We start from the raw sequence: 20,821 nt of genomic DNA, 5'->3' as shown, positions 1-20,821 counted from the left end.
CCGTTTAATCCGTACCCTTCAGGAAGTCAAGCTGTGTGTGTACGTGAGACAGAAGCATTTCTGCTGAAATAGGGAGAATCGCGCGGTTCTGCTCAGCCCACTGTAAAACTAGCTGCTCCTGGTAGGGGAAGGAACCTACTTTTCCTTTGCAGAGAAAGGCATTATATGGCTTGTGAATCTTGATCCTTTTGTAGTTTAGTCAGAACCTCTGACCCCAGGAGACCACTGTAGGCAAGTTTCTCCCAAGAAGAGAACGGACAGATCCTTTAATAAAGGTATTTAATTGTATTTATGTAGAAAACCAGCAGCTTCTAAGTTTAGTTTACAGGAAAATAAGTCTGAGCCATTCATAGAAGGTCCTATTTATCACTTCCTTTTAAATTTACTATTACTCCAGAGTCAGTTCAGTCAGTGTTCTTTGTTAGGATTTAAGCAATTTGTTTGAAATTCTAGCAAACCCAATATCCCAGAAGTAGCATTTATTGATTTCCCTACTTTTCCCTGTGCAGTGATCAGCCAATCATAAAGGTATAAAAGAGCAACACAAACTGCAAGTATTCCACAAACACTTAATGAAGACTTTTGATGTACTTACAGTCGTAAAGGTGTTTCACACTGGAGGAAATTTGCATTTGCAGTAAATTAAGACAGCTTCACAGTCTGCAGGACATTAATGCAGTAGAGATGACAATGAATGGACTTTGTAGGTAGATAACATTTTTCATGTGAGAAAGAAAACATTTTAAAAGTACTGGAGAAAAGTGGGTAGAAATTCTTACTTACAAGAATTTACAACCAGGCTCCTGGACAAAAGGATTCTATCTTGAAGGGTAAGCTGGGAATTTCTTTGTTTCTTTAGGGTTTTTTTTAAAGTAGCAGTTGACATGAAAGATAAAATGGTTTTTGCTCTTTTTCTTATAGGGAGCCACAACCAGCATTTGGTGTCCAAATCCTGAGTTATTTCTAAAATCACACAAACCCCTTCTTTAGAAATAAATAGAGCCTTCTGCCAGTGAACAAGGCTACAAGTTACTGGTGGGTGGCCTCTGAAGCTATCCAGAGATTCCCAGGTCAATTTTCTTTCTGGTCCTTCACAATTAAATCAGTTTCTTGATATTCATCCATTTTATAGACTATTTTCCTAAATTAGGATGTCCATCAGGAAAATATTAGCCAAATGTTTCTACATGGTCAGCTTTACATGTCTTTTCTTCTTGCAGCTTTTTGGCCCAATGACTAGCACTGCTTTGAGATTGTGATATTTGGCTCACCCCCCTTTAAAAGGGAGTGGGGGCGAGGGGGGGCATTATTTACAATGCCAAATAAATTCTTCTAATTTCACTGGTAATTATCAAGTTTCCTCTTCTCCCTTGCTAATAATATAACACACTCTGCCTCAACAGAGGCTCAAGGGTTCACCAAGCAACACTTGGTTCTACGTGATTGCTATGAGTGGTTCTGGGTAAAACAAGGAGTGCAGTGCAACAGGCGTACCAGCTCTCACATCAAGGAGTGCTAAAGGATAACATGCTCAAAAAGCCAACATCCAACTGAAGTGTTCATATGGACAATGAGACCTGGAGCTACAGCAGGTTCCCACAAGTGTACCTATGGCTTCGCCACTCTGTATTGCTCACTGCTCTTTGCAGAACAGTTGTGAACTTCTGCAAGCTGGAAGGATTTATTTTTTGCCCTTAAGCCAGTGGCAGACATGAGAATTGAGTTCCCCCTGAATTGAGGCCCTGACCGCTGAACTATACTGCTCTCCATGGTATACAACAGACTTGGCATAGGACTTGGAAGAAGACATATCTGTAAACTTCACCAGTAATTCCTTCTGTGAAGCAGTTAATCTGGCTCCAAACACTTTCAAGGTATCTTAGACTCCAGGACGAAGGTAAATATATTTACTTAAACCCATAAAGACAGATAGTTAAGTGGGCTGCTGCTTCTAAGAAACTCTTATTAAGACTTTCTACAGGAACTCTATGATTTACCACTCACACAAGATCCAAACACCTAAGTTATTCCCTTAGGAGTCCAAGTGTGATGTCCCAGTATCACCTAGTGAGGTAGTCTAAGAACCAGGAATTTTACATAATGCATCAAAAGTTTCACATTGGTCCATTTGCAGTTGTGGGCTTCAAACAAGCTGGCTGACATCAACTTGAAAAATGACAACAGCTTGCAAAAAATCAAAGAAAGTTATAATTCACAAGCATTTACAAACTCATTTCCAAGACACAGAATTCTAATGACTTCCAGAAAGTATCCTGCAGTCATGAGAAAAATCCTGGAAAGCATAACAAAGCCCTATGGGACCAGACAAGCAGACTGCTTCAGCCAAAATAAGGAAGTATGTAACAGCTGTCCGTACGAGCTCAGTTATTTTGGAATAGTCATTCTACTGTGCAAAAGCACAATATTAAATATACCCCACCCATTGTGTACACAAGCTCTTGTGAGCTCACCAGTGTTTATTGCTCCCATATTATGCTTCAAAAGCATGTGTTTGTTTCAGTCCACAATTTACAGTATTTTCTATATGTCACTTGCCAAGCCAGCATCTATTTCCTCTTGAGGGTTTTAGACTGGCACAGAGACTTAACACTGAGAAGTATGCAGACAAAAACCATACAAGTTATTTTTTCCCAAACTTGAAGAACAGATGAAAAGCCCTTGGTGCGTCCTAAGGCAAACTTAGAAACTATCAGGAGGTGCTTCTACAGCACACCTGCCTTCTGGAGTTGCCTTCGTACTTTTCAAGGTACATTTACTACCTCGTGTGACACACCCAACCAAAAAATCCCGAGATGCATTTACTCATCTAAAGACCCAACAACTCTGCCTTATCAGTCCTCCCACATGGCTGTACAGGAACAAACATGAGGAAAAAAAAAAACCCAACTAGTTCACGTTTGCTGTCAGCGTGTGATGAATGTTGCCACCGTTCAGGCAGCACAGGATCCCTACTCCAGCAGAGTACGACTGCTCTGCCTCGCACTCCTGCTTTTCCACAGCGGCGCGATGTGTCAGTGTATACTTTGCTGAAGAGAACTTTCTGTCAACAATCAGAGTTTCACTGGCATTAATGTGCAGTAAAAGACAACGAAGCATGACTCAATTAAACCACCAAATACTGCATTTAAATAACATTAACCCCTGACATTTTAAAAGAACTGTGCAGGATTTTAGCTGCATGACTCTCGTTAAGGTCAGTGCTTCAACATATACAGCTTCCCACCCCAAATGTCTGACATAAACTTGTACCAGTAGAGCCAATTGAGAATGAAGCCTGAAACCAGGATTTATCTTCCCCTGCAAACATAATGCAACTAAGGTTTCTCCCATGCTACTGTTTATGGGAACAAATTTTCTTACCCTTCATGTGGCTGAGAGGTAGGAAAGCATTTAGTATTTAATTCCTAATTCTCTTTCTTTTTTTGGTAACTACCTTGTGAACTGAGGATTGGAAATAATTTTTTTAAGTTTTTTTTATTCAGTAAAAATCTCAAATGTCATCAAAATGTCACAGGATGGAGTATAGCTTTGGGTCTCTCCCCATGTGTGTCAGCAGAATCCCATGCGTTAGAAAGACTTTACCTATGACGTCATAAGAGGCTGGAAAATCAACAATATACACTGGAAGTTACTGAAACTCTTCCCTGATTCCAACAGAATTTAGACTGTCACTGCCATGCACATATACCAGATTCTTACATCTATCACCATTTTCCCTGTAAGGCATAGAAGGTCTAAGCTTCACTTAACAGCCTACTGTTTGCAAGCACACGGTCTATGATGCTTGTCAGTAAGACTTTTAGGACCACACCAACCCTGTACAATATTCAAGCATTTATGAGTCAGCAGTGAGTGGTGCTGCTACACGAGCTAGCTTTGTATCACACTAAAAGGAATTAAAATATGTTTATGTATTAAATATAATTAGCATCGCTGCTTTAATTTTGAATGATCTCCCTGTTACCACTATGCAGATTAAAGTATCTGTTGCCATGAAAAAGACAGGGATACTTACACAATAACGCTCATGATACCTGTGCTTAAAGAAATTCCAATGTTCTTTGTTTTTTAATTAGTGACTTGCATTGAATTAGTCTAAACAAAATCTAACAACTTCTGAAGCTTTAATGAGGTTTAGTAGAGCCATGAGAAGGCAATCTGGTATCAGAAATTTTTACCTTTTCTATTAGCTTGTAAAGAGGTAGTAGTGATAAACAAAGTGGTAAGTAGAAGTGATAAACAACGAGTAGAGTAAAAATTATTCAGTGTATCTCCCTACCTCCTGTGTTCTTTGGAAATAGCTTTCAGACAGTCCTTTTTTTTTTTCCCCTTTCTCTTTTGGTCCTTGTTCAATTTTATTCAATCAGTCACTAGACACCAAAACACCAAAGATTCTGTTTCATGTGCACTACTGAATGACTGCTTCATTAAGGAAGAAACTCTTCCTTTTTCTTTAACATTAGCATTGAACTACAATACATAAAATTATATAAAGTGCTCAAAATCCCTACACAATGCTCCCCATGACCAGATCAGATCCGTGTTACCATAACAAAGAATGTGTCACCTTCCATCAGTATGGAAACAATCAAATGATCAAACCGACTCGATTGACTAACAGATTATATAAAATAATGCGTTTCACTTAATTCAGCGCTTCAGCAGTGTTTAGGAATTTTGAGAGGCCTTTATGTGGGAAAACAGCCCTCTGCACACTGGATACACTGACACCACGTCAGTTCCAGAACTGTCTGAGCTGGTGGGCCCAAAGGGTTTGTGATCAGCGGCACAAAGTCCACCTGGATTCACCAGTGCTGTACCTGGGGGTCAATACTGTTTAATAACTTCATAAACTACCTGGATCTAAGGCACACTCCACAAGTTACTGATGATACAAAGCAGGGAGAAGCAGTTGATAGTCCGGAAGGGTTAGTTGCCATACAGAGGGCCTTTGACAGGCCAGAGAAATGGGCTGGCAGAAACTTCACAAAGCCCTCTCCTTGGGGTGGAAAACCTCATGCACCAAGACAGGTTGGGGGGCCCAAGACTGACTGGGTTGTCGGGGGAAAAGCTTCCCAGGAAAGTACCTGGAGGTCCTCATAAGCTCCATGCTGACCACGAGGCAGCAATGTGCCCTTGCAGAAAGGCAGGCCAACAGCCTCCTTGGTCTGCATCCGGAAGAGAGCTGCCAGCAGGCTGTGGGAGGTGAGCCTTCCTCTCTATTCAGCACTGGTAATGCTGTATCTGGAGTAACAGCTCTAGTTCTGAGCTCCCTATGACAAGAGAGACACGGGCATACTGGAGTGAGCCCAGTGAAGGGCCACAAAGATAAAATGATAAAATGACTGGAGTATGTGTCGCATTAGGAGAGGCCGAGCACCATATTTATTTTAGCCTGTAGAACAGAAGGCTCGGGGAGATCTTATCAACATGTATAAATACCTACAACGTACAGAAGAAGAAGCCATTTAAACATATGAAAAAATCCCACCTTTACGTTGAGGGTGATTATGAGCACTGGAACAGATTGTCAAGAGAGACTCCATTCTGGCAGATATTCAAACCCAACCACACACAGTGCTCAGCAGTCTGCTGTACCTGACTATTCTGAGCAGGCCACTGGTCTGCATGATCTCCAACCTCCTCTGCCCAGGACTGACTGGGTAAAGGCATCCGAGGTCTTCTCCTGTAACAGAGGAGACTCCCATAATTGTATATTAAACTTCACTGGCAGTAAAGCTTGTGCTGAATTTGTAAATATGCATGGGACGCAATAGGAGCCAAAACACGCTCCTGTACTACTTGTTTAGTAGCAACTGCTTACAGTTTGTGGAGTGATAATATGGTCAGCCCAATAACCAAACACACACAGGTGTGCACACAGGTACACACTGCTTGTACTACTAACAGCTGTAAAACTTCCTATTGCAGGACAGAAATCCTGTATTTCATGGCCTGTTTCCAGGGATGAGTTATTTGGTGGGAAAATAAATTACTGTGAATTTTCAGGCTGATCAGAAGAGAGATCTGTGACCAATTATTTGTTGTGCCACATTCCAAAAACATGGAGAATATTCTAGCCCCACCAAACATGGTCTTCTAAGGAAACTGGTTGTTCTCAAGGAGTAGTGTTGATGATGAAGGTGAGGTTATGCAAGTGAAGCAGTCCTCTTTAAATTCCAGGCCCAAACCATGAAAAGCTCTAAAAGTAAGATCAAGGTGTCAAGCTCTGCAATTTTCAAAGCAAGCCAGAGAGAGCAGATGGTATAAAATAGTCAGGATGCTCTTTTGGCAGTTGCTGTTGCGATGTTACTGAACTGTGTTTGCCACATTCTACACAATCATGATTTTTACTGTGTCCCTAAAAAGGGAATCATTTATATACTACTAATAGGGGATCTTGCCAGCTGGATTTCTTCTATTCATTTGGAATTTATCACAAATTTCAGTTTATCAGATGCCTGGAAAAGCAATACAGGATTATTTGACTAATGATGATCCGCATTACTACTCAACAGCAAGAAAGAGGAGCTTTCCTTTGAAATCAGACATCTGACATAAAAAATTTCCAAGTCTTTTCAGTGTGGGTGGGTTTAAGAAAAATAGTCCGTAACTCACAGTTGGTCAATATTTAAACCGAATAAATGAGGTAGACATCCTCCTTTCAATGAAAATATACAAGCTAGTTCATGTGCAAAATGATAGTTCACAAGATTATTCCTTTTATCTATGTTCAGTTTGCCATCGCTATGGCCCCTGTGAAATCACATGACCCTACGCTCAGAGGTTACTGGAGAGGATCAGTCCTTGTCGTGGTAAGATAGGGATTTTGGAAATAAGTCCTTCTGTCTCTACATGCACAATGCCACACACACTGGCAATGATGGGAAAAGGACAAACAGGCTGCAATTTTCCTTCAGCAGTTTGAGGCCATGTAGCAAAGAACAAGCACTTCCCTTCTCAAGCTCTAAAGGACTATGTGAATATACATTCCAAGGAAAGGCACATACAAGCTTCTGTATATAATACAGAGAAAATGCTTGGTAAAATATATGCTGTCATTTTTCATACAAATATAACAGTTCTTTGACATTATATTCAGGAGAGCACAATATAGTACTTGCAGTGTCTTCACCAGGAACAGTCACTGTCAGGAAGGAGAAGACAAGACTTTGGGAGGGAAATGAAATTTCTTTCTGGAATATTCCAGGCTAAATACATCATCATACAAGCAAGAAGTGTTCTTCCTCCATCAGCCAACTCTTACATGGGAGAGTTCTGTGGGATTTTTTATCTGGCTTGGCAAGGCTCTGTACCAGTACACATACACACATGCACATTATGGCTGCGAGCAGTGAAATACCTGAAAACTTGAAGCTTTCTTTGATTAAAGTTCTTATGTTATAAATTTAAGATTTATTTTAGCTTTTTTGGTACCTTTGAAAACAAGGGTATTTGGAAGACTTTGGTCACTCCAAATGGTGTATTATCTATGCAAATGTTGCTTTCCATCCAAAATGGAATTTCAGTAGCAGTTGGGAGGCTTTAAAATCAAATCCTACATTTGACATATCAGAAGAAATTACAAATTCCATAATGCATAATATTATTTTTCTAATGTATCACTGGCGCATAATGAGAAACAATCTATTATATAGATTTTACATTCAATCTTTTTGTCAAAAACTACATAGCACATCAAAAGTTAATAGCACTGGGGAGTTCAGTGATTAATATGAAAACAGATGGTATATTACAAATTTTCTTTTGTTCTTCATTCACAATGATGAAACTGCTAGGATTTAACCTTTAAGGGTTAAAGAGTTTAATCAATGTCAATGTCTGATCTTCTGAAGGCGATAAAGAACAGTCTGTCTAGCGATACCCAACAGAACATCACTTTGTCAAGCCACAAAGCGCCCAAAAGCTTGTCAAGTAAGTTACCAGAAACCTCTTTGTGGTTAGAACTCAGCTCCTTCCTGCTTGACCTATTATTTGATATTTGACCACTTGGTTGCAAGACACTTGCTCTTTCCAGCTGAAATGTCACTGGGGCATCTTGTCAGCTCCCCGACATCTCGGCCTGACATACAATTTTACTTTTGTGTGCTACAAGGCAGAAAATGCAGGGCAATGGCCTTGCTTTAAATTCTGTCAGCATCAAAGATGGGCGTCACTCTTGGGTCCTACCAACAACAACAAAAAAATAGTCTATTTGAAGGTCAAAACAGCCATTACTTTAAAGTCTTTCAGCTTAAGCTAAATATATTACCTGCAACACTGGTTTGGGAACTGTCCTTATAAAGTATATAAACATATCATCAGAAATCCTCCCTGCACAATTGTTCTTCTTTCTTATGAAATGCAGACTTGATAAAAGGGTGAGTTTTCAACGCCTGCAGGGACCAGATTCAGCAGTTAACTTAACTTGTTCAAATAGGCAAGTGGTATCATGTAGCTTTACAAGGAGCAACCTGACCTTCTCACATTGACCAGCAGTGACATTATTGTGCAGGAAGAGAAGCAGTCACATCATTTCTGTTTTGCACAACCTGCTTAAAGTTTGCAACTAAATGCTTGTCTTCAGTTGAGCTGACAAGAGAAAAGAGGGGGCTCAGTGAACCATGGCAGGGCTGCCATGAAATGACAGGAATCATTGGCATACATTTCAAATAGCTCTCTCAATCCTATTAAAGTATTGCAGTCCTGCTTTAAAATAGACAAGTATGAAACAACTTTGATAGATAGAGACTAAAATGGCTTATTGATTTTTTTTTTTAAGACTGAGGAAAATTACCCAAAATGTGTCATTCTTTAACATTTAAAAATATACTACATAAAAATGAACAACCGCAATAAATAAAGTTATAAAAATAACTGTTTCAGTATGGAAAGAATGAGAAGTGCAGAAATGTGAACATATGAATGCACATTTTCATAAAAACGTAAAATTAATGTCAAAAAATACATATGCTCAAACACAATTCAAAGGTAGCAACAAAATTGCACTTTAATTGCATCATTTTACATTAATGCAATTTTTTCCTTCTAAAAGATTATTGATACAAAGAATCTGAAAATCCATTTTCCATTGTTCTTTTGGGACTGGATGTGACATTCAGGCTGAAGGAAAGGCTGAAGGCTGAGAACTGGCTCTATTGTGCATAAAAACTGTAGGATGTGTCAGGTTCAGCTTGCAATGCCAAAAAACACGGGATACTACTCTGGTCAGGCTGAATTCCTAGCTTGAAGCCATGGTGATGTTTGAACTCCCTCTTGATTCCTGGAATAAAATAAAGCAATAATAAAAACCCAAAACAAACAAACAAAAGAATCTACATTTAACGTTGAACAAGAAAGAAAAGTGATTTTGTTATGCCTTTCACAAATGTATGCACACGAAAAACATGGAAGTGTTGGCTTCTTCTTTCAAACACTTATTTAAAATATGTGGTACCTGAATATCTGTATTAATCTTAAATAAGCAGGAACACAGGATATTAGTGAGATTACTCTGCACTATTAAGTGTTAGAAAACAGCAGCCTACTTTATTTGAAGTCCCAGAAATACTTATTTACTTCTTTGTAATTTCTAGGGTGTGGATTTTTTTATCCAAGTAAAAAAATTTATTCTACAGTCTCCCTGTCATTGTGCTTAGGAAAAGTATGCCATGCTAGCCATAGAAGCTATTAATTTACTTTTAAATATATTTTACCACCAGTTGAAACAAAATACTTTATACTCTTCAAATGTTAGTCTGTTAGAAGCTGGCCAGAGAATACATACTGAATGTACATTGATGGGGAACATGATTCATATTTCAGTGAGTCCCGACGTTCAGTCAAACAGTTATAAAGGTTAGACCAGTTAAAATTCAACATTAAATATCTTACATCACCAAAACATTATGCATCCTACTTTGAAAGATTATGGATAGTATATCAGGATGAATATTTTTTTTAAATGCTAAACAAAGACATTCTGTATGCCCCTAAGCATCCATAATAATAAACAAACTTAAGAAAACACAACACCATATTGTCCTTCTGCCCTTTACCAAGGTATTTTACTCATTGCACTGTATAGCTGTGGAAATAACAATCAATTATTTCGTCAGGTCATAAAGTAAGTTAAAACTTCAAGTGCCTAATTGCGGAAAAGACAAAAGTTAAGATACTGGAAGACTGCTGTGGTATATTTGAGGTTTTAAACACTCTTCCTCCGGCATTTCGGTCAGAGTATAAATGCATATATAAACACACAGGCACAGATTCCAATATACATACCCACAGACACCCAGAGAGCGGCAGAAGAGTGTGTGTATATATTCATATTTCAACAGAGATTCAATCACATGTATAGACACATCCATGAAAAATTCCTCAGTTGCTACTGCTGGAGAAAAATCAATGGTTGCCTCTAACACCTACTTTTACAGTCCCCTTTGATATGGACTCTTGATTTCCTGATCCACCACAAGCCATACTGCAGCTACTGACTGTAAATAGTTTGGTTATGTTAGACTTTCATAGAACCCCTGCAGTAGCAAATTTAGGTGACTACTTCAAGTAGATATTTAAACTGAGGCAGTTCTTCTAGGTTATGGTGGTGATGAGGATGAGGTAACCAGCAGAACTGGCAAGGAACATCTCTAACACTCAAGCTTTTCAGCCTTTCCAGGCTCAATACTACACAGAATGGGAACCACTAAAAAGCCAAAGCAGATGTAAGATTTACTGCATTTTTCATCAGCACACTGCAATGAGATCTCAATGAAGGCATCCACCTATTACATCGATTAATAGTCTGCTATTTGTACACTTTAATCAGCTGACAACATAGACAAAAGTCTCTAAATAGGAGTCATTCATGAAAAAAATTACAACAATATTGAAATATGCAAATATCTTTTGATGTTCTAAACCCACTTCTGTGTGTAAAAAAAAGAAATCAATAAGATATAAGCTATAAGCAGGTTTCACTCTGGATAACAAACACTGAAGAAAAATTTAAACATATTGGTTTGTACTGCTTTCAACATCTCAATTAATCAGCACTTCACAATGAGTAAAAATCACACTACAATTACACTCTCATATTACTCCTTTTCCAGCTGTAGTGAGGGTTTTTTTCTGAAGAATATGGCATCAAAATCCCAGTAAGGAGATAAGAAATCGGATTTCCTTTGAGAGTTGTGAAAAAAAAAAGTATGAAACTTAATGATTGGCAGCAAGTCAATAGACTATGTTACAGTAAAAGCTTCACTGTTGGGGAAAAAAAAGCTCCGTTTTAGTTATCCAGATGTTATGTTGTACTCCTTACAAAGAACAGAATACTATTCATTGAATAGAAGGAAAATTGGATCTAATAGCAATGTGATTGATGTAAAAAAAATAAAATTAAAATCTTGGCTGCTACTTGTAAAGAACTGTTTTGATCCATTGTCATTATATACACTCATGATGAATAGGAAAATGGGATTCTATAGGTTAGAGGAAAAAAACAGAACTTTTATAACACTTGTTGTTTGAATACATACCTGTATGCAGGAATTTTAAAGGCAGTTATAATTTCCCCAACAGACCTCTTTCAACATTATTGTATTTAGACACCTTTCTAAAACATGTATTAAATTGACAAACTCAAATGACTATGCCAAAGCTGTGATGATAATCCATCATATAAATATGCATTTAGGTAATTTTTTAAAAGAGGAGTTATGTATCTTAAATAGGTGTCTGTTCAGGTAGATCATTAGGATAGCGCTTTTATTTACATGATAAGCTGTAAATGATTCCATCTAAACTGTTACACTTCATCTGCTAAATAGATATTTAGGACACAGTATTTCTAGCAACAATACACTTGCAAAATATTTATGTAATATAGTAATTGGTCGCGTCCTATGGAGCTTTTTCAAAGTTTGATAGCCTAACCATAAAACATGCTTTCCCAAAGACCAAAATATGAAAGGTCTTAGTCTGTATTACAGAATAATTGCTTTCTAAACTATAGTTAACTCATGCTATTTTTTCGCATTAAGCATGGAAAAAGGTTTCTAAACCAATTCTTCTCTACAGATTTTCTCCTGTGACTAACCTGTGATCACATTTAGGATCTAGTTTACAGGTTGTCTCAGATTACTTGAGCTGTTTCACCAAAGTTAAAACTGATTTATAGTGGGTTGCATATGACGATATTGTGAGGATATATTATAATACCATCATGTATTATGTCCTTATATATATATATATTTATTGCAATGTCAGCCTACTCAAAAGCACCATGCTGTGATCAAAGACACCTCATTTTGCTTTTATACTTCAAGACCTAAGTGTGGAATAATACACAGTTAGACGCCTTGGTATCAGAAGACTACAGATGTGATGTGACAGTGTTGCAAATGTAACCACATAAAGAAATTCACCGCTAAAAGTAACTTTGTTTATCTTCAATTGTAGGAGTAAAATCTATAATCCGAGCTGAAGCCATAAATCAGTCAGAATGGTTCCAAACCTTCTCTGTCTACATAAGGATAAATTCTACTGGACCACAACTTTTAATGTGATACCACACTACAACTTTTCAATTGCCCTCTGCTATTTGTGTGTTACAACAATAGCCCCTTCCAATTATGGGATTTCCTACCGCTGATCTTCCAATATTCAATTTCAAAACACACTTTCTTATGATGCATTAACATTCTATGCTACCAAAAAAACCCAACCATACCTCAGAATCATAACAAGTGGTAGGGGTTTTGTGAGTTAAGACTTCTGGGTTGTGAGTGACGAGCTTGCACACATAGCTTTGACTGGGGTTAGAAATAATGAAAACTGCTTAGAATCAGAACAGAAAACCGACTACGGGACAAAATGAAAGGGCAGCAAGAACAATGCAAAGCCTCAGTTATGGGGGCTCCCTGTGTGCTGATGCAGATGCAGTAATAATTTAAGTGTTGTACCTCCAGGTGAACTGAAGGCAACTGTTGGATTACACGGACAAAGCATGGTCTGGGAATCACCAGATTACAGGATACTTGGCTGCATGAGGATGCCTGACAGCCAACAGAAGTGCAGAGAGAGGAGCAAGCGGTAGTGTCTCCTGAATTCTAGCCACCCCTAAAACCTCTGGAAAGGCACACTCCCTCAAGAGTCGGGTAATGTAGGTCAAGCAGAGCCACTGAGAGCAAGGGGGGAGAGTGACCAACAGCCGATGATGTTACTTCCCCACAACTGATTTCCGACACCATCCCTCGCCCCAGCTCTAGAACACACATACAGACAGCAAGACCAGTAGACTGTTCTTTCCAGCCTGTCCAACCTGCACCATCACTGCAGCGTTCCTCATTTCACTGTAGCAACAGCCATTCCAGTAAGTGTTAAAGAAACAAACACCACCTTTGAAAACCATTTAGCAGCACTTAACGAGGAAAAACCCATTGCCCTCCAGAGAAAGGTCCACATTTCCAGATCATTCACGACCTCCTCCTCAGACTGCTACCTCCAAAACTCAGTTGCCATTTGCTGGACAATGCCACTGGACTGCCAGCATCCTGCTCATTCTCCCGCTGTTGCAAGTAACTCCAAGAGCCATTTCTCACTCCCAGTGAAATAAAGAAAACCTGCTAAGAACTGGTGCTTAAACTGAGAGGATTACCAGGGGGTCTCAGCACCATACAGTGCTAGTTAACAAACTTTTTCAAAGCAGGAATACACGCTGGCCCACAGGGGAGGGTTCACTTCCCATGTCCATGATTTAGCCGTTCTGTATGCTGAGGCAGTAGGACTGAATTGGTGCTCTGACACAAGGTAGGAAAACGGGAACGTTTGGTATAAAGTTTAATTGTCAGCACTCCTGCCTGGATTCTGCAAACAATTTGCTATCAGAGAATAATTCAATGGGCTGCCAACTCATTACATATTAAGTCAGAAAGGTAGACACACTACACACTTTGGGTGCTGCTAGCCAACAATACTAATGGCTTTTTTCATTATCAAAGAATTCCCTCTGCCACTTTCAGGAGTTTTTAAACAAACATACAAGTTTGAAATATCTGGAAATAATAATTTCCCCCCCTGCTTTTCTAATGTTTTTGTATTTAATGCATTCAGTGAAACCACACTCCAGAGGCTCAATTAAAAGCAATTAAAAAAAATATTTTATATTTTTCCCCCCAAATAAAATCCTGTTTTATTCAAATATAGTTAGACCTGGTATGTTTTAAGAACACATGGGATTGGATGGATGATCACATCAGATGAACACCTCATCTTCAATGTTCTGTTGGCTTAAAGACAAATAGTTTGGTTTTGCATTGCCAGTTTTGACGATGTCTAAATATTTTGGCAAAAATCCACCATACAGCCTAGATAGTAAGTTTCTCTTCCAAATGTTTCATTGGAATACAAACAAAAGTTTCTCATTTTCAGGTCAAATTCTCTGTGCTACACTAATAATACCAAAACATTAGGCAAACCATGTGGTGCACTACTTTCATGGTGAAATGCTCAGTCTGTATTGATTTCAACCCAAGTTTCCAAATTCTTTAGTATTTTTTTACCATGTCTTTCCACTTTCTCAGGAATGGCAGCAACTTTTATTTATTTATTTTTAAGCTGGGTAGCTAACCCAAATGATTACTGCTTTATATTGTGCTGCATGCTGCAAACAACATTAAAAGAGATTTACTAATCTGTTCTGGCACCTCTCCATGTTCCTTATCAGTGTGTAAGATGGTGTTATCCTTAACTGATGCTCCTCTTGCTTCCAGGAAATCCCTTCCTGCTATGTGAGTTTTCTCACAGCTTTTCATTGCCTCAGATCACTGTTTCTCTCTCTGATGCTTTACACTCAACCTTTTGTTTCTTTCGAGTGAGGAGAAGGTGACTACAACCAGAGACTAAAACGCTTGTGCCATGCTGAGGCACAAGCACCTCATGAAGCAGTCCTCTCCACTTGACCTTTTCTTCTGTTGGTGCTACTGGGAAAGTAGTCCTTATCCAACTAGTTACAGTGTCAAACTTCATATTCTCTTGAGAAATGTATTCAGTCATCAGCTGAATTCCTAGACAGTGCGCTGTCTGACGTAAGCCTTCAAAGTTTTGTCTGAGTTGCATGTATACTGCTGCTCCAGCAAAAAAAGGAAAAAAGTGTATTTACATTCATTTTGCCAAACATTAGCATCTTCTGTCCAATCATTTGAATGCAGAAGTGTTAGGAGAAAACAGCTTAGAGAACAAGGGTTGACACATACAGTGTGAAATCTTAAGGTGCTTGAATGCAATGAGGGAGAAAGTGAGACAGAACCACATTTCATCTCCCTAACTGTGCTACAGTCCACATGAACTTTGTGACAGGTCTCTGTCTCTCAGCCACACTTCACTAGCTTCTGCTGACATTCAGCTGTCAGACAGCAACCCTTTACCATGCCCCTAACATGCTCTACAGCTTCACCCAATTAACTCGCTTTCACTTGACATTGCAGCAAAAAGCTTCATAATAGGTGGTCAAGGTGCATGGTGTCTGCTTGCCCTCTAACTGCTCACGCAAGGCAGAATGCTTAGCTACCTTCCTTTTTGTCTCTTTGCTCCGAACGGATGCAGCTACAATTTAGGCACTCTGATACCAAACAGGAAAAGGATAGCAGACCTCTGCCAGTGGTGCATTAATCTATCTTTTACCAGAGACTAATTTTAATGCAGAATCCTAAAGCTAATCTTCATAAATGTTTTGGCAAAAGAGAAATTAGACAGTAGAATAATTCAATCCCTGTACAATTAACAAAGATACACTGTACCAGTGTTACAGATACAAGAGGGAAAGAGGGAAAAAGTAATTATTTATAATAGCAACATTTAACAACATGAAGGGGAAAGGTCTAGAACAATGAAAGTGTCTTTATGATTCAGCTTTCTGGTATTAAAAAATCTTTAGGCATTCAGAAGATTAATTTTTGCTATGCATTTCTGCCAAATATGCAATATTTTTGAGGAATAATATTCAGAAATATAAATCTATGTAGCTAACAAAACAAATGAACTAGTAAAAAATGGAAATCAACATTTTAGGATTCTCCTGATAGTCTGTATATAAACAAGAACAAACATGGAACTCAATTTGGAGACAGATGCCTTGAGAATATTCCAGGTTGCTCACTACTCCTTTCAAGTACATTTGCATTATGTATGTGAAGTAGGTCAGAAAAGGCCCTAAAAATCCAATGCACAAGAAGTACTGATGAAGTTCAAGCTGAAGAGGTGTGCTGTTAATCAAGGCTGGAAAAGTCTGGATGAACATTAGTGTGTGGAAGGTGAAACCAGGACAGTCACAGCAGTGAATGCCTTCTGGTGGCCTTACGGGTTTCAACTACCCAAACTCCAGCAAGGCAAGACTCAAAAGACTACCCATAAAGCCCTTTCAGATTCTGGTGCCTGCTAGACTACAGTATATTCAGGTAGATTATGCAACCTATTTGCTTCCCCAGGATATCTACAGGGACAAATTCCCTTGAGGTTTTCTCTAGAAACCATTGAAAGAGCATTTTTCCACATGAGAAATCTAATTTTCTTGAAGAGAAGCAGACATCCAGTCTGCAGAAAGTGGAAGCTCAGAGATCACGAAGGAAGGGAAAGATGAAGGAAATACACTGGTTGAGGTGTGAAGCAGGTACCTTGCTCTACAGGAGTTTATGGGAAGGACATAGAACAAACTCATCTTTATGAAAGGTGGTGAAAAGAAGCAAGTCATAAGCATATGGAGCTCACACGCCTCTGACAGCAACTGTTGATGCAAAAAGGGGTAGATATGCAGCAATGAAAAAAAGTATCAAACATCTCAGATTTCAGTTAGGAGAACGGTATTACTCAGACTTAACATTTAGTATGGGACACAAAAGGCCTCTTAGTGGAGATGATTATTCCATATCTCTCTAAAAACCTTTAGGTGAGCAGTGATTTTGGTCCACTTGCTTCTGAGAATACAACCCAGTGCTGTCCATAATCATGAAGTGAGAAGAAAAATGCTAATCTCACAAATTGATAGTGTTTAGCATCCCATAACAGGCAACAGGTTCATGCTGGCTCTTAGGAGACAATCGCAGTAGGATCCTAAACTGGATACAGACATGGTTCATACAACCTATCCGCACCTATTTGAAAAACAGACTGATTGCAATCTGTTATTCAAAATACAAACACCTACATGCTGAGTAAGAACATCTGTATTTGCATTAGTCTATAGCTAAGCTAAAACTCCACCCTAAATGGCCTCATAAAAAGATCCTCTAATGACAGAGCAAAAAACGACTGACTTACACCATGCTTAGAAATATTCCTACTGTCAAGTTGAGTTTCTCAAAATGAATGTTTATCATTAAAATCATGACTGTGTTAGGAGAACAAAGCGTTCCCCCCTTTCAGCACTGGTCAACATAGTGTCCATTTTACGGACTATCCACTGCAGATGGGTACCCTGCCATGCCCCAGCCCAAATCCTGACAAGGGCTCCATCCCCGACCTCCGTAACTGGCTTAGAGAAAGATTCACTGGGAAGAGGTACATTTGGCTCCCTGCACATTTGGGATGTTTTTCAAACTTTTGTTTGCTTATCCAAACCAAGCACATTAATGTTCATTCATCCTCAGTAAAAGTTTGCTGAAGTAACTTCAGGAGGGAATTACTCCTCCTCCTGCAAACTGCATGCAGTATCCAAAGCCGTGTATATTAAACAGATTTCTAAAGGGCAGTTTTATAACAGTAATTGTCAGGGAAAACATTTGGGCTTTCCAGCAGCGTTGCTTATAAAATATCAGTTGATATCTGAATAGCCTTAAAAAAAAAAAAATAGGGTCAATTTCAGTTGATGGCTAACATGTAGGTCTTTTGTAAATGCACGATCCAAATTACGCTAACTAGGCAAGGAATCAAGCTTATCAGTTATAAACAACTTGAGTGTGGGTGAGCTAGGTTTACTGTGTCTATTGGTTTTGGCCAAATTTATATATACAGCTATACTTCAGACTGAAGTTAAATTAAAAAAAAAAATCTAGTAATTACTTCAACAGAACCTTTTATACTTACTAAATTCCTGAGCACAATCAGCCTCTAAGAATCACTCTGAGCTCAGGTACTAGATCATCACTTTCTGTGAGGCATTTTGAGTGAGTCCACTAAGCAAATGGAACTAGTATTTCCTGCATACCAATCATATTTCATGTGAATCAACATTAAAAAAATACTAATGGAATTTCATCCTTTCGTATATACATGCCAAACGTGTTTTGAAAGCACAGAAGAGTTAAACCAAACCCCCCTCCAATGCCCCTTGCCCAAAAAAACCCCAAAACAAAACCCCACAAAGAATCAGAATACATATACACCATACACAACATCACAAACTTTCATCAGGCATGTTTTGTCGGAACAGATATGAAGAACATAGAAGGAGACAGAAGGAGACTTATTGAAAGGTTTCTTCAGCTTTTTAGTTTGTAAACCAAGAAAGCTGTAACACAACTTTAAAAAATTGTTTTACATGGGGATGTTTCAGTACATTCCAGAATGACACCTTAAACGCTTTTATTCAGAGCTCACAATTAGTTATGCTCTTCTATTAAAGTGTAGTAAACTTCAGCAAGTTATTAAATTAAACTAGAAATTTCTAAAGAAATATGACATTTTGAAAGACACAAATTAAAGTGAAACTGGATACCTTAAAGTGTCAGGAAGCTTTGCAAAGTCCTGGTTAAGTTACAATTCCTGATCAGACTCTCAAAAGAGTGCAATGCATTTATTACTAGATCCTGTGAAAGAAAATTTGATGTCACACAGAGTCTGAAAAGACTAGCAGGTCCCTGACCATAAGCATATAACCACCGTATGAGATGATCCATTTGTGACCAAATGATATCCTTGGTACTCAACACAACCTGAAAAATTAGTGAATTATTTCATTACTGTTGCTTTGGCCTCCAAGGGCTTGCTTTGCCAAATTACCTTCGACCTTAACCTAGGTCTGACAAAAGGCTTTCAAAAATGTTTGTGAACATACAAATTTAAGAGAGGCAATTATTGAAATGTCAGCTTTATGGTAACATTCACTGAGGATACTATGGGGTTGTGGGCCAATTTCACTTGAGGGACAAATCCAAAAGTGCAGTCTCTTAAAGCACATGTCTTTAAAGGTTCCACAGATCCCTCTCTAAAAAGCTGCAGGAACTGAAGCAGTTACACCATCTGAAAAGGATGAAATGTAATCATTGTTATCATGTCACTTTGCTTTCTTTACCATCATCACATGTAGCAGAGAAACACCTCTGGTGATTAGCCACACTATTCTTGCCTATATTTTTAGTAAATTTCATTACTTACTGTGCATATTAAAGGTACCTTACCTTCAACTTAAAAAAAGTCAACTGATTGCACAACAAAATGAGGGTCCTTCCTTTCTAAGTGCTAGCATTTCTGAAACTAGCAAACAAAAGATCCAAATTCTTCTAAAATAGGGAAGAAACAGTTTAAGAAATAACCTTGTTTCTCTAGATTATTATCATGATAACATGATTTTAGCTGACTATAATAAAGACATTTACCCTACTGTGTATTCACTTCATATTTTTAAAATTTGTTCAAGACCTAATTTATTCAACACACCAAACCCCTTCAGGGAGTCCAGTCTCTGGAGAAAATAGGTCCTTAGTATGATCAACCAGAGAAACTGTGCCTTCACTACATAATGTGGGTTTCACAGACTTCCACAGTAAGTTTTTATACATAATTCAAACACATCAACAATAAAGAAATAAATAAATGTTGAGCAAATGTTAAGTAGTGTGACTTAAATATGTAAACACCATTATAAATAAACATTAAGATGTAACTTGCTGATTGTGTGTCCTTAAATAATGTCAACAGTACAGGAATAAAGTTGTGAGTTAAGTACTACACTTCATGTTCTAACTCTGAATTTCCTGTCTTTATATCTCTGCAAGTCACATATATAATATATTTTAAAGGGCAGGGTTGTTTGGGGTTTTTTTCACTTCTGAAATTACCTTTTATGCTTAAAGTATAAAATGCAAGCCATCAGACAATGGGAGTAGGTAAACACATGCATTTCTACAGAAACTCCTTACTCAGAAGGGAATGCGAAGATGTGCTGGGCTGGGTTTTTCCCCAGTTGAAAAGGATGCAAATAGGCACAACTACAGGAGAAGGTAGGGGAAAAGAGCAAACCAAGGGCAAAAAAATCATTTTGTAAATTTCAGAAAGGCACCAAACAAAGAAAGGAGACCGTTAGGGTTTACAGCTACCCTTCTTTATTGCTCTCATTATCTCCCTTTGGCCTGTGGAGGATCCACTCCTCCTCCACGCTTAAGACTAGTGAGGTGAGGTCTGACAGCTGAGAAATCTGCTGTGGGACCAAGGGTGGAGAAGATACCCAGGACTGTGCTCCCATGGCCTTCCTTCCAGTCAGCGCACCAGAAGCAGCGACTGAGAGGAGACAGAGCATCAGAGGCAGACGTCTCCTGTGGAGGGAATCTGCTCTGGTGGTGGGGGCCTTCCCTTTCCAGAGGGAAGCAGAAGCCTCTGGACACGAGATTTTCCTTCACAAGTAAGTAAAGATTATCTTTTGAAAGGCGTGCCTAACGCTTTCACTTTTTCAAATGTAGTTTATGCTTAAATAGATTGCCCACATTCAATCCAGCTAAATGCCAGGGCAAATTTCTTTCTTCTTTTTTTTTTTTTTTTTAATGGTTGCATGCAGCTACATTGTAAATGGGGGCATGCTACACATACA

General features: G+C 38.6%; 1 protein-coding gene across 1 annotated transcript in view; it reads right to left on the bottom strand.

The window, feature by feature from the left end:
- Positions 1–9,013: 9,013 nt before the first annotated feature.
- CCDC171 (coiled-coil domain containing 171) overlaps positions 9,014–20,821 on the bottom strand; it is a 152,056-nt gene continuing 140,248 nt past the window's right edge. Inside the window, exon 24 of the mRNA XM_084278309.1 lies at positions 9,014–9,304. Coding sequence (XP_084134435.1) covers positions 9,263–9,304 — 42 coding nt within the window. The 3' untranslated portion in view covers positions 9,014–9,262. The remainder of the gene's footprint in view (positions 9,305–20,821) is intronic.

This window comes from Gallinula chloropus (genome assembly GCF_964237585.1).
Source record: "Gallinula chloropus genome assembly, chromosome: Z".
Classification (NCBI taxonomy): Eukaryota; Metazoa; Chordata; class Aves; order Gruiformes; family Rallidae; genus Gallinula; species Gallinula chloropus.
Note: the sequence above shows the minus strand (reverse complement) of the source record. Positions and strands in the feature narration are given on the sequence as shown.